Here is a 14,108-nt window from a genome sequence, read left to right as displayed (position 1 = left end):
AGGGCAGAGTCCAAGGCCAGGGCTGGAGGCTAGTGCTTGGGGTGGTAGAATTGGATCCCATGATGATGAGTGAGGGACGTCTTTGTATTCCTGCCACCGTCAGCCAGGTGCCCACAGACTCTTCCACATGGGCTGTACCTGCATTGAGCCTGCCTGTGTAAAGTCGCATCAGACAGGCCTTGGAGCTTGTCGCCCTACCCCCTGCCCTTGAGCTTGGTCTTGGCTAGTGTAGACATAGCCACGTTTTCTGGATGCTACTGCAGCATCACACCAGAGGCAGGCACAGGTAAGGGATGTGTCAGGGGTGTTCCTGCCCCTGTTGCTGGCCACAGGGCCTCCCACGTGGGCAGCAGGCCTGCTGCAAGCCCCAGCCAGGGGCTCCAGCCAGGTCCTGATGGCCCCTCGCCTGCCTGTCACCACCCAGAGCACAGCAGAGAGTCCACCACCTGGCCACCTGGGCCAGTGGGAGGCAGGAGCTCCCCGGACCCTCACATCTCCCGGAACTCCCCTTCCTCCCTTCACATGGGGCGCTCAGCTGTTGTCATGGGTCTGCATGTGCCAGGGAGTGCCCTATGCCCCGAGGATGCTAGAAACGTGTATGTGCACATGGGACCTGGGTCTGAGTCTGGAAATAGGTGTATGACGGTCTCAGCCCCCCAGGCAGGCAGGAAGCTGCCGATCTTAGGGGCAGTTCTGCACCCTGCATTTCTCTCTGGACCCAACCGAGGGTCTTGGGGGCAGTGACATGCCCCTGCCCTGGGCATCTGTGGTCTTTGATCTGCTTATCCCTCATCGTGGCACATTTGTAGGCTGTTCAGTGTCTACATCACGTGCACATCTCCATGGCAGGTGGTCCTGACGGACAGTCCCTGAGCTCCATCCCAGAGCAAACACATAAGACCTAAACTGCCTAGCACAGGTGTACTGGGGGCAGCTGGCGTGGGCCCTGCACATCCAGGAGCTGCCAAAGTCGCCTACGGAAACAGAGAAGGTGTCTGGAAGGTGGTGCCATTGGTCAGGAGCCTCGGGACAACCCCAACAAGACGACCTCTTGGGAAGCTCTCGAGGCCTGTTGCAATGGGTGAGGGGAGACACAGCCAGGCCGAAAGTGGCCTGGACTGCTGCTCGTGATCCCTCGGTTGCACACTGTCACCCAATGCAGCAGAGGCCTCTCGGGGCTGTGATGCTGGGCGTTTCCCACCAGGTTTACTGGAGCCTGGAGTTCCTGTATCCTCCAGGGTCCAAAAGAAGTACCTGAGTCCAAGGCAGAGAAGGCTCCTCCACGCTGCACAGGAGAGGGCTGCAGCCCCCCACAAACTGAGCTAGAGTGCAGAAGCTCCCCTAAACTGTTGGAGGTAGGGGTGAGGGCACCCCCAAGCAGCTCACAAGACAGCTCAGGGTCACACGCCAGCCCCTCTGCCCAGCTCTGCAGCTGTGAGGTGGGGGGCTCCTTTACAAGAGCCTCCCCCGGCTTCCACCTGACTCTCCTGTGGCTCAGAAATGGTCTCTGTGGCTGGCACCTTCCTGAGAGAGTCTGGGAGACCCCAGGCTGTTCACCTTGGTTGGAAAGTTAGAAAGATGTAGGTTCATTCTCAAACACAACTGCTTTCAAAGAGGTCCTGCCAAGGGGCCGGAGCGATAGCACAGCGGGTAGGGTGTTTACCTTGCACGCAGCCGACCTCGGTTCAATCCCCGGCATCCTATATGGTCCCCTAAGCACTGCCAGAAGTAATTCCTGAGTGCAAAGCCAGGAGTAACCCCTGAGCATCACTGGGTGTGACCCAAAAAGCAAAAAAAAAAAAGAGTTCCTGCCAAAAAAAATCTACATCTTGTCCTCCCACCTAGTGGAAAGTTCTGGAAAGCTCTGGAATGGTTTTGTACTCATGCTGTATATGAACTTCAGGACTTGGGGTCACCAGGAGCCCTGAGAGACGGGAGCCAGGCCCCGCAAGGGAGGTGTGCTTGTGAGCACAGCAAGGCAGCAAGGCACTCCCAGCTGTTTCTCTACATGAACTGCTTCAAGTCTGTTTGGAGCCTGTGAGGTCTCCTTCTGGGACTCCTTGCTAATTAAACATCTGACAGGTATTTATCATGCAGGTGCTGGAGGCTGGACACGGGCTAAGATTGTGGGGTGACGTGAAAGCACAGGTGGACGCAGTGGCTGCCTGGGGGCCAAGCACATGACCAGCAAAGGGTTCTCAGGGGTGAGGGTGGAGAGAGGGAAAGAATGCAGGGACAAGCTTTGAGAATGGGGCGTGAGGTAGCATCACCAGAATATTCCAGAGGGCTTCCTCGGAACGAAGTCTTGTGCTGAGGTTCAAAGGGCAGGTTTGGACAAGAGCTGGGACAGCAAAGGCAAAGGGCACAGCCCCTGCACACGGGTCCACTCAGTGGTCTGGGATGGTGGTCAGGACCACTTGCCAGTCATCTGTCCTTATGCATTCCTTGGAGGACTTGCTCTTCTCAAAACCCAGATCACCACTTCTTTCCCCACTTATAATCCCTGCCATCCTGTTCCAATGAAGGTCCTTGAATACAGCCACAAGACTTGGTATTTTTGTAACAAGTCCTGACAGTGACTGGCGAACATTCTTGGGTATGATGGAAGGAAGGGTACGTGTGAGGACGAAGTGTGTGTGAGGATGTAGAAGTGCATGTGAGAAAGGAGTTTGTGTGAGGACAGAGTATGTGAAGGAAGTATGTGAAGTATGTGAAGGAGTATGTGAAGAAAGCGTGTGTGAGGATGGAGTGTGCATGAGGATGGCGTGTGTATGAGGATACAGTGTGTATGAGGATGGAGTGTATGTGAGAATGGAATGTGTGTGAGGAAGATGTGTCTGTGAGGATGGAGTATGTGAGAGAAAGATGTATGTATGATGATGGTGTATGTGTGAGAAAGTATTGTGTGTAAAAGTGGAGTGTGTGTGAGGATGGAGTGTGTAGGGATGAGGTGTGTGAGGAAGGAGTATTGTGAGGATAGGATGTGTGTGAGAAAGGTATATCTGTGAAGATGGAGTATCTGAGAGGAAAGCGTGTGTCTGATGATGGTATATGTGGGAGAAAGGATTGTGTGTGAAGATGGAGTGTGTGTGAGGATGGAATGTGTGTGAGGAAGGTGTGTCTGCGAAGATGGGGTGTTTTGAGGAAGGAGTGTGTGTGAGGATAAAATGTGTGTTAGGATGGATTGTGTGTGAGAAGAGTGTGTGTGAGGAAGGTGTGTCTGTGAGGAAGGAGTTTGTGTGAGGAAGGTGTGTCTGTGGATGGAGTGTGTGAGGATGTTGTGTGTATGGTGGTGGTTGTATGTGTGAGGAAGGGTTGTGTGTGAGGATGAGGTGTGAGGAAGGAGGGTGTGTAAAGAGGAGTATATATGAGGATAGAGGAGTTGTGAGCGTGAGGGGATAGAACAGTAGTGTGTGTGAGTGAGGAGTGTGTAACTTGGAGGAGTGTGCACTTCAAATGGAACAGAGGTAGGCACTGAGCATGGAGCACTGTGCGCTGATTTGGGAGGACCTAGAGAAGGTGTTGCCTGCTTCAGGCTCTGCTCGGCCTGCTCATACCCAGAGATCACTGCCTTTGGCACCACTAGTACTTCGCTTTGAGAGGCTGCGGCATCTTCCCCAAGGACCCTTCCACAGTCTCCGTGGCAAACTTGCATCTCCCTCACCAATATCATCACGTCTGTCTCCAGCATGAGAACAGAGCTCCCGAGCTTTTCTTCCTTCTTTTTCTCTGTTAATCACTGAAGATCTTTACAGTTCTGGACAGGCAGCGGGATCTGCGCCGCTGTCTGCCGGATGCACGTATCACTCGCACGGGATTCGTTACATTTCAGTAGCAGCCCTGTAGGTATTACAGGGGAGACACCTCTGAATCTAGTCATTTCAAGAGCATATAAGCACATGCTAGGTTACTGGTTAAAGCACTTTTCTAAATTAACAATTACCCTTAAGGCTTGTTAACCAAATCTGTGCTCCCAAGTTTGAAATTCTGTCCACGAAATAGTTGTTCCGCCCCGCGATTTCCCGCTCACGGTTCACTGAGCAGATTGAGCAGGTTTCGGTTCAGCCATCTGTGGCTAATAAGAGCTGCAGGGAACCTAATAAACCTGGGATTCAGCGAGGCCTCTCAGTGCGACTTGTATTCCCACGCACCACCTGTGTTCCCGGGGCCCTGTGGGCCGGGGCTCAGTGCAGATGTGTAAAGCCACACAGGTGAGTGGCCCCGTAAAGTAAGCCAGAGTCAGCCTGGCTTCTGAGGCAGAAGGGGCGCAGAGCTTGCTTGGCCGCCCTCAGCACAGGCCCGAGTAGCTGGGCCATGGGGCTGCCAGTGAGCCATCTAGTTCTCACGGGGTGTTGGCAGTGGGGTGAGCGGTGCACAGTGACGGGGCGTCCAGACACTTCCACGCTGTACTCTGGGGGTTTCCGGCGGGCTCTCAGAGTGAGTCACGGCGCCTTCCCCCAGAGTCTGTGGAGAGAGGGCCCACCCTGCCTCTGAGAAGACCTTACCTGCCACCAGCCAGCCGAGGCTCTGGGGGAGGGACAGCCACCAAGCCCCGTGCTTCCTTGCTAAGGAGGTGCGCACCACCCCGGGAACCCCTCAACAGCCCTGGTGGCACTCCGCAGCCTGGGGCAGCAGCACCCACTGAGGAGGGAGCGTGTCAGGAGAGCAGAGAGGCACGGCCTCAGGTGGTCTTCCTGGGCTTGTCCCCGGCGCTCACCCTGGCCTCAGATGAAGCAGGTGTGCAGGTGTCCTGGCCCTTCCCCACAGAGGCAGGCAGAATCCGGGTCGTACAGCATGCGTGATGGCCCGCTACAGGAGCCCGTGGTCTAACCCAAAGCCTGTGCTCAGAGCCGGGGGCTGCGCAGGGCTTTCTGGAAGAGCCATCATCTTCATTTGCAGCCCAAAGCAAAGGTGGCTAAATGATGACCAGATTAGGGAAGTTTACGGGGAAGAGTAAATTGGACGTTCTCTCAGAGTCTATGTAGTCATAGGAAGGTCATGCCTTGGACATTCTCACGAACTCTCCTGGGCAGTGGGCAGTGGGCAGAGGGCTGAAAGACGCTCCCGTCCGTGCCTTCATTGATGTGCAGGCCTGGGGCCTTCCCGGGAGGAAGCTGCGATGCCCAGCTGACTCCTCACTTGGCCTCAGAAAGGCCGAGCTGCCTGCGGGGCCACGGGTGGCGTATACGATGGACATTGCTGACCACCAGAAGCACCCCCGCGTGGTGGACGGCTCCCAGTCACTGTCCCTCTCCTGGACACCTTTCCCCAGCAGCATTGCTCCATGTCTCCTGCCTCTCCTGGGACCTGGCCCAGCCCCCTTCCAGCCAGCCGGGGGGAGTACCCAGCTCCACAGGGACCCCTTCTCCAAATGCAGAGACCCCAGCCCTGTGGGGTGAACTGTGCCCCCAGACCCTCCCCACCCGCCAGTTCTGGACGTGACATCACCTCTCCTTCACCCCCTCCCCACTCACCCTGCATTTCCTCTTCATCCCCCATCTCTCATTGTCCTGTGTCCCCCCCCCCCCAGACCCCCACGCTCCCCTCCCTTCCCCCTGCACAGGTCCAGCTCACATGTGGAAACAGCGCCCCCTAGTGACGCCAGGGAAGATGTGCCTCACTAGGATCAAGTGCCCCTTAGGAGTTCTGACACCTTAACCCAGGTTAAGGTGTCAGTGGCGGGTGACTCCTGAGTTACCAGGCTAGCCCCTGTCTCGGGCACACACTTTCCTGACGCCCCATCGAGGAGCAGAGACCAGCAGTGCGTCCGCCTGAGCCAGGCACCGCCGGCACCGGCCATGGAGACCACCTTTTATTTTTTAAATTCTAAACTTTTTAATTGCAGTTAAAGTGAAGTGAATTAATTTTGTTTTCACTGGATGGTGACTTTGGGGTCCGGAGGCATCTTTGTGGTGTGTCACTCTGAGTGGCTGTTGTTTGAGAGATTTATTTGTGTATTTCTGGATCGTGGCCGCTAATGAGCTTATGTGGCACCAGAGGCAGCTCCTGGGCGTGGCTGCCAGGCTGCGGGAGGCCAGAGAGAGGAGGGAGGTCGCCATTCCCGACTCTGCAAGCCTGGAGATTGCAGTCATCACCAGTCCCACATGCCTGGTTTTCTCACAGATTCCCTCATGGGTGAGGCTCGTCCAGGTCTGTGGAGAGCGGCCATGAGCATGGTGCAATTGGGTTCTGGAGGTTTTTGGCTGCCAGAGTTTGTTGGGGCAGAGAGGGGAACTCACCCACCCACCCTCCAGGTTCCCCTGAATTAGACAGCCTGGTGCGGGGAAAGCCACCTTTTTTTTTTTCTTTTTGGGTCACACCCAGCAATGCACAAGGGTTTACTCCTGGCTCATGCACTCAGGAATTACTCCTGGCGGTGCTCGGGGGACCATATGGGATGCTAGGGATCAAACCTGGGTCGGCCGCGTGCAAGGCAAACGCCCTACCCGCTGTGCTGTCACTCCAGCCCCGGAAGACCACCTTTTAACCCTCCTTCCCAGCATGGCAGCTGACATCCTGCCAGTGGCCATCTCCATGGTCTCATGACCCAGGATGAAGCACGGAGATGTGCCCTCTTATCTCCTGTCCACTGCCCAGTGTGCCCTGGGCTCTGCTGGGCTTTTCCAGCTGACCCTCCTCAACTGTCTGTCTCCTCAACAGCCCTCGGCAAGATCCGGAGTGCGGTGGGGAGCGCCCAGCTACTCATGTCCCAGAAGTTCCAGCAGTTTTACTGGCTTTGCCAGCAGAATATGGTGAGTGCTCCAGCCGGAATGTGCTGGGTTGGATTGGGGGGGGGCGGGGTGTGGAGCAGCCGCTGGCCCAGCTCTGGAGGTTCCTGGCATGGCCCAGCAGAGTGGCCCTTGGGTGGCCCAGAGGAACAGTCATCTCTGAGCCCCAGCTGCCTCGGGCAGACTCGCTGCCCAGCCCCAGGCCTCCTGGGCTCATGGAGATGACCACAGGACACACAGGGTCAGGACTCGACATGTCTTCATCCCCAGGCTCAGAGTGTTTGCAGAATAGGACAGCAACCCACCCATGGTACCACCGACGTATTTTAGCATTTTAGAGTTCTCAGTTTACAGCAAGACTGAGAAAGCGCCAGAATAGCCCCCCACGCCCCCAGGGGATGTGTATGACCCATGAACTGGCCGCTGGCACTCTGAGGCCACCTGTAGGTGGGGGGCCTCTGGGCATGGTCTCTCCTCTTGGTTTGGATCACCGGAGTGATGATGTGGTCCCTGTTCTGTCCTTGGGGCTTCCATGCCCTGAACCCTGTCGTGCCCGTCCAGCGTCTGCCCCGTGAGCCTGGGGCCACAGCCTTCTCCCTGCCTCGGGTTTGTCTCCCCCAGACGTCAGGTCGGCCCCATGGTGGGGCTTTGTAGCTCCTCCCCAGCGAGCACGGGTGGAGACCTGTCTGCTCACGGCTCGGCCCTGCCCGTGTGTTCCAGGACCCCAGCGCCATGCCCAGACCCACGTCGCAGGACCTGGCGGGCTACTGGGACATGCTGCAGCTGTCCGTGGAGGACGTCAGCATGAAGTTTGATGAGCTGCACCAGCTGAAGCTCAACAGCTGGAAGAGCATCGAGTCCCCTGAGAGAAAGGTAAGGTAACCCCCCCTCACACACACTCACACTCGCACGCACGCACGCCCGCACACAGCTCCTCATCCCCACACACACTGACACACACAGACATACACACACAGCCCCCTCACACAGACACACACACAGCCCCTCACACAGACACAGACACACACAGAGTCCCCAACATAATCCCCCCAACACACACAAACAGGGACTCCACATTGCCTCAAACCAGCTACAGCTCTCTGGGATCATGTGTTTCCATACATGTCATCACATGTCCGTGGCGGGGGTCCAGGTCATCCACACAGTGCCATGCAGTGACTGTGGCTGAGCGTGAGTCCCAAGCCGTGGCAACCTCCTCTCCCCTGGGACAGCACCCCTGCCTTGGGGGGTGGTCTCAGGCCGCCCCCAGGAAGTCTCTTCCTGTGCAGCCTGGTGTCCACCTGTCTGTCTGCCGTGAGCACGCCACACTGGAAGGGTGTGAGCGCCCTCCACGCCCTCAGCCTGCAGTCACGTCCATTGGCTCTTGTCCTGCTGGCTCCATTCGGTGCCTCAGAGACCAGTCCTGGGGAAGCACAGGGCTTTCCCAGACAGACATCACCCATTCAGCGACACAGGAAAGTGGACACCCAGGGACACATGTGATCAGTGCTTCTGGCACCCAGGGCCAGCGAGAGGTGTGGGGGCCCCGAGGGAAGCCCGTGCTAAGGACCAGCCCTTGGCCATGGCTTACCACCATGGCACTGACCGGCCCAGAAACAGCCACTGGTTGACTGTGCGTGTCCTGATCCACCCATGTGCCCGACCACATGTGCTGTGAGTCCTGTGGGGAGTGGCCGTGCTGCTGTGCAGACATGCATGTCCTGCACAGGCTGTCTGCCCTGTGTGTGTGCTGAGTATATACACATCTGCATGCTGCAGAGACGGCGTGTGTGCAGGGGTGCACGTGTGCCTTATATCTGGAGCATGTGCACATGTGTTTACCAGCATCTGCGAGTGCACGCATGTAGACATCTATGCACACATATACCTGGTAAGGGGTTAAGGCCACATAATTACATGTGACAGTGGTTTCCTGGAACCCCCAGGGGTGGTCTCTGAGTGGGACCCACGGGCGGGGGGTGTAGGGGGCCCACCTGGGGGGCCTGTGAGCGGGGCCCGTGTGATGGTCTGTGTGTGCCCTTAGAACCCGAGGCTGTGGGTGACGTGGCTGAGTCACCCAGATGTGCAGGGGTGAGTGTGTGCTGGACTCAGACGGCACAGTGACCTCTGGCAGCATCGGGGCGTGTGGACGAGGGGGTGACAGCTGAGCTGGGGAGGGGTCTCCCTTCCATGTCTGTTGCTGATGGCCGCCCCACCCCTGAATTTGCCTTGCACTGCTTTTCAGGAAGAAAGGAAGGTCCCTCCGCCAATACCAAAGAAGCCCCTCAAGGGCAAGTCTCCCATCACCAGAGAGAAGTCCCTGGACCTGCCGGACAGACAGCGCCAGGAGGCGCGGCGGCGGCTGATGGCGGCCAAGCGGGCGGCCTCCTTCCGCCAGAACTCGGCCACAGAGCGGGCAGACAGCATCGAGATCTACATCCCCGAGGCGCAGACGCGCCTCTGAGGCCGTGCCCCGTTCCTGCCTGCTCCTGGCGCCGTAGACACCGGCCAGGCTGCCCCACTGCACAGGCGTGGACGTCTGCCTGCCTGGGGCACGGTCCACACTGGCACGGGCAGAGCGGAGTAGGGACACCAACTCGGCCTCTGCCCAAGGCGACCCAGGTCACCCTTGTTATCTCTATTTTTATCGAGTGTGTGGAATCAGAGGTAAGAATAACAGGTCAGGCCACTCGGGGGCGTCTCCTGCTGGCCCCTCCAGAGTCACCAGTCCCCCTGTGGAAGGTGCCTGACATGCAGAAAGAAACGCCCCCTGGCTGCCCCCTTCCGGCCCCGCAGCTGCCCCCGAAGCTCTGGTGCCGGGGCAGAGGGCAGACGTGGTATCGCCAGCACCGTCGCCAGCTGCCCCGCCAGCCGGCTACACCACTCGAGCGTCCAGCTCGGCTCCGGCTGGAGGCATCTGCAGAGGGCACCTGCAAAGGACTGGGCAGGGGGTGGAGTCCATGTGCCATGAGGGCCTGGCGGGCCCCCAACGCCGCCCAGTGCATCTTCAGGTTTGTGGGACTCGATGTACATATAGTGTCAAACTGCTCTGCCCGTCGGTTCCAGGGCACGTCAGAGAAAGAGGAAGAAACCGTCGCCCGGGCCTGTGTGCGGCGGGGTGCAGGCGTGTGGGCCCCAGGAAGCAGGCCGCACCCCCACACGGCTCTGGGCTCAGGGCGGTGCTGCTGGCCGCAGAAACGGGTCGAGGGGGACCGTCCCCACCTGGGCCACAGGACCCTGCGTTCTTGGGGATGGGTACGGCCAGCACTGGCCAGCGTGGGCAGGGTGGGAGGAAGCTGGTAGAATGGCCCCCACTGGCTGCTGAGCACGGTCGGAGATGGGGGGCCTCGTCTAGACCCAGACTCCGCTCTGTGGCATACTCCGTCCAGCCGGCTGCTCGATCCCTGACGCGCAGGCTCAGCGGGACCCAGGGTCGAAGTGGGTCGGCAGCTGGCCAGACGCTTCCCCACTCCGAAGCCAGAGCTTCCTCCTGCTGCCGCCGGAGTTGGGGCACGGCCAGGAGCGCACCCCGGGACCCCCACTCTTGTTCCTCACCTGCCTCGCACTTTAAGATGCTCCTGGCTCCACGCGCGGCTGGAAGCCAGCTGGCCGATGCCCTCGGGGAGGGCTGGGTGGTCTCCAACTGGCTTCCCCTCCTCACCGCCCCTCTCAGCATGGGGCTCACGGGGGCACCGTCGATATTAAAGCATGTTTAGCTTCAGAGTTTTACTTTTTTAAAGCCAAGTAGTTAAGAATTCCCTGTAAGAACAAAACCATGTAAATTAAGCCTCATATCTGGTATATATTTTACCAAACAGCCTTAAGATATATTTGGAAGCAAAAATCAGTACGAATGTATATCCTTGAAAAATGCAAAAAAAAAAAAAAAGCCCTGAAATATTCTTCTATAAATGAATCCTATTTCCCCAGAGTATTCAAAGCATTTTTCTACCTAAATAAATACCTAAATCCTGAGTAGTGTACAAAAACAATGCTTCTTCCTGTACTCACTGTACTATGTTCAAATCAAATGTATGTGCAAGTCTTGGCATTTTAGACCCTAAACACGATGTACTACTTAACAATGATCTGCTCTTCGAAAGTGAGCCCTCTGCCCTCCCCCAGCTCACACGCGGAGGTCAGAGGTCACGCACCAGCCAACAGCCGTGTTGCAGCTCTTGGCCATGAACTTGTACAAAGCCGCTAAAGAGGACCCAGAAAAATCAGACGGTGACTCCTTTTAGCCCCTGGATCTCTGATTCTGACTTTAACAAGAGTACCCCTGGATTTGGATTACATTTTTTTATGTTTTTTAGACTCGTTTTTATCTTAAAATCCCAAAGCCTTGGCCGGAACCACCCCCAGGTGAGCAAATTGACCTAAGGTGGCCGCGGGCTGGGTGGAGGGGCCCCGGCAACACGCAGCGGGTCCCAAAGAAGGTGCCGGCAGCCGCGCCCGCACCCTGCTCCTCGCGCTAGGACGGCCCCAGGCCGGGGGCTCGGTGAGAGCGCCAAGGACAAGCCATGCTCCCTCACTGTACATGTACGGAGAATTAAAGCTCTTTCCAGCACCGTGCCTCGCCAGCTCATTTCCCAGCCCCTGGTCTGGCCGTGAGGTGTGGGGGTGGGGCCAGCGTCCAGCCAGCTCAGCGAGCTCTCCCGCGTCCCGTGTCCCCACCTGGCTCAGAGCAGGGTGAGCACTGTGAGCGTCTGCCCACACTCACCTAGGAGGGGCCTTCGGGGCCTTCGGGGGCGGGTGGTGCGGCCCAGTGCTCCGGGGATCCGACTTGGGGGCTGCCGTTGGAGCAGGCGAGGGGGTGTGCAGGTCCTGCTGGCGGGAAGCCCCTGGCACGATGACGCTGTAGGGGCTGGCGGTGTGTGTGTGTTGGGGGGGAGGTATGCTGGCCAACCCCAGTCCCCTGCTCTCGCTCACTGCAAACAGAACTGAGGGCAGTGGCCCCCCTGCCGGTTCGGGTGTCCCAAGGTTCTTCCTGTCTGCCAGGTTGTTTCCATTCGTCGGAAGTTTGGGGGACCGCTGGGGCTGCATGGCTTGGAAGCAGAGAAGCAGCATGACCCACAGCCCTCACAGCTGAGCACCTGTGAGCCGTGAAGCCAGGCAGAGCAGCCTCTGGCCCCTCCAGGCCCCTGGGTCCCGGAAAGGGCAGCTGATGGGGACAGGGAGCTGCAGGGCCCGGAATGGCCACCAGAGGGCGCCGACATGCCTGGACTCTTCCAGGGTCCCCTGCAGTGTTACCCACCCCAACCCCCACCACCACCCACCCCCCTCCGCCGCCTCCGCCGCCGGGCACTGCCTGCTGGCACAGGAGGTGCGAGAGGGGAGGTGACTTCTCCCCAGCAGAGCTCTCCGCACGGGAGCCGCTTCCCTCGCTCCCCTCGGGGAGGACGAGCTGAGTCCCAGGAGGGCTCCTGCAGGGTTCGCACCCCAGGCCTCCTGGGGGCTGGGTCAGCCTCGCGGACCTGGCAGCGGTGCTTTCCTGTGGCAGCGCCCCCGGGACCTGGCGGGGCCGCCCTGCAGCCCAGCTTCTGATGCCCCTGGCTTTCGTGGCCTGGGGGTTGTGGAGACGGCCTCTGTGAGCCTGGACACCAGGTGGAGAGGACACCAGTCTGGCCGCCTCTGCCGCCCCCACCCGGGCACTCTTACCCTCTTCGTTCCCCTGAATACAGCCGCCATCACGACAGGCCTTGGGTGGGTGGGTGCCGGGGTGGGTGGCTCATAAGCCGGTCCCTGGAGATGGGGCTTTTGGCAAGAGTCAACTGCCAGGCAACAGGACCCCGTTTCCTGGGACCCTGACAAGTTGGCAGGGGCACGGGGCCGGTGCTTGGCTGAGCTCTGCGGGGCGGGCGAGGGCTGGCCCAGGAGCAGAGCCTCTCCCTGCTCTCGGCCCGCTCCCTTCGTGCCCACGCGTGCCGGGTACCCGCCTGCCGCTGTGGCTCCACCCAGCCCCCCGCACTGACTCCTGGGGCGCCAGACTCAGCTCACCTTGTGCTGGTCTTGGCTCTGCCCCCAGAGGCTTGTGACTCAGGGGCCAGCCCCAGAAAGCCGCCCGGGCAGCTCCGCGTCAAGCCCCCTCACGCACTCCCCAGGGCAGGTGGGGGGACCCCAGGGCTCCCCAGGGCCTGCGTCTGCCCATGACCCTGAGTCATGCCCCAGCCTACTGTCTGGGTCACAGGGAGGGAAGTGCAGGCGGGCAGGGAGGAGGAGCACGTCAGCTGCTCCCTCGAGGGCTCATCAGCAGCCTGGCAGGAAGCAGCTTCCGTCCACTTCCAGGCAGAGTCCACCTAGAGCTCAGTGCCAGGGCCCGGGGCTGGTCTGCATGGCCCCATTCTCGCTGTCCGGGCACATGGGGCGGTGCTTGGTGCCACCTCTCATAGCCCACAGTGCTCAGAAGACCTGGCTCCTGGGGGTCCCACTGCTGCCAGGAAGCCCCTGGACAGCCCCCCAGGAAGGGGCTGGGGATGGTGGCAGGCTGCCCCCTCCTGAGCCCATCTCCCCACCACTGTGCAGGGCTGAGCACAGGAGCACCCAAGGCTCCACACCCCTAATCACCCCTCGGAGCCCTGCAGACTCCAGCCAATGCGCCAATGCCGCTTCCGTGCCCGCTCCAACGGCCCAGCCTCACCCTCAGACTCAGGATCTCTCGCCCCTCCCCTGCCTGCAGCTGCAATCCCTCCGCCGTCTCCCCCCCCCCCCCCCCCGCAGTTTTATACCCCACAAGTCTCAACCAGCTTCTGCCTGAGGCCCTTGATGATGGGGCATCTGTGAGCGGAGACGCTGTCAAGAGCTCAATAAAACAAGGGGCGTGGCGTGATCGTGGCAGCGTTTGCAGAGCCCTGTGGCCGGGGGCCTGGACGCGCCCTCGGCTGGTGAGCGCCAGCCATGGTGAAGAGCTGGCACTGGCCGGGCCGGCGTTTCCGCAGGAGGAGAGAGACACCAACCTCGGCAGTCCCGCCCGTCTCCTCTTCAGCTCGTGCTTAATTCCGCACTTGAGTTAAGCACGTAATTCCTGCAGCATGGCCCGCCTTGAACACAAAGCAAACGGAGCTCGAGTGTCCGGCGTCTGTAACAATCAAAGGACTAACAGCAGCAGCCCGTGGAGGACCTGCTGAGGGTGGCAGGGCTGAGTGTTTGCCTACTGAGTGCAGAGTCCCGCAGAGAAGCAGGAGGACTGGAGGACCAGCGACTCTCCCCAGGGGCTCCCTCTTCGCCAACTGGCTACAAAGTCGCCAACTGGCTACAAAGTATTTTATTTCCGAAGAGCAACTTGACTTGAGAAAGGCCCAGGCCAGGGCCAGGCAGCGCTTCCTCCTCATCCATGTTGCTCTGACTTGAGCGTGTCCTCTGGGCTGGTGGCGTGACCCA

General features: G+C 59.3%; 2 protein-coding genes across 13 annotated transcripts in view; one reads left to right on the top strand and one right to left on the bottom strand.

Moving 5' to 3' along the window:
• Positions 1–11,298, top strand: part of DLGAP2 (DLG associated protein 2) — a 256,731-nt gene extending 245,433 nt beyond the window's left edge. For all 12 annotated transcript variants that reach the window (XM_055123931.1, XM_055123928.1, XM_055123927.1 and 9 more), the window contains 3 exons: positions 6,661–6,752; positions 7,449–7,601; positions 8,974–11,298. In XM_055123931.1, coding sequence (XP_054979906.1) covers positions 6,661–6,752; positions 7,449–7,601; positions 8,974–9,192 — 464 coding nt within the window. In that variant the 3' untranslated portion in view covers positions 9,193–11,298. The remainder of the gene's footprint in view (positions 1–6,660; positions 6,753–7,448; positions 7,602–8,973) is intronic.
• LOC129400851 (uncharacterized) lies at positions 10–6,653 on the bottom strand. Its single transcript, XM_055123936.1, has 2 exons — positions 6,481–6,653; positions 10–5,809 (listed from the first exon to the last, which is right to left on the bottom strand). Exon 2 carries the CDS (start codon positions 3,689–3,691, stop codon positions 2,495–2,497), a length of 1,197 nt encoding a protein of 398 aa, XP_054979911.1. The 5' UTR covers positions 3,692–5,809; positions 6,481–6,653; the 3' UTR covers positions 10–2,494.
• Positions 11,299–14,108: the final 2,810 nt, after the last annotated feature.

The sequence above is a fragment of the Sorex araneus genome, chromosome 1 (assembly GCF_027595985.1).
Source record: "Sorex araneus isolate mSorAra2 chromosome 1, mSorAra2.pri, whole genome shotgun sequence".
In the NCBI taxonomy this organism is placed as follows: domain Eukaryota; kingdom Metazoa; phylum Chordata; class Mammalia; order Eulipotyphla; family Soricidae; genus Sorex; species Sorex araneus.
The sequence above is the reverse complement of the archived record's forward strand: the minus strand, read 5'-3'. Positions and strand labels throughout refer to the sequence as shown.

Excerpts from the sequence above, each read along its gene's own strand:
- LOC129400851 (XM_055123936.1), bottom strand. The coding sequence starts at position 3,691 with ATGCTGGAGACAGACGTGATGATATTGGTGAGGGAGATGCAAGTTTGC.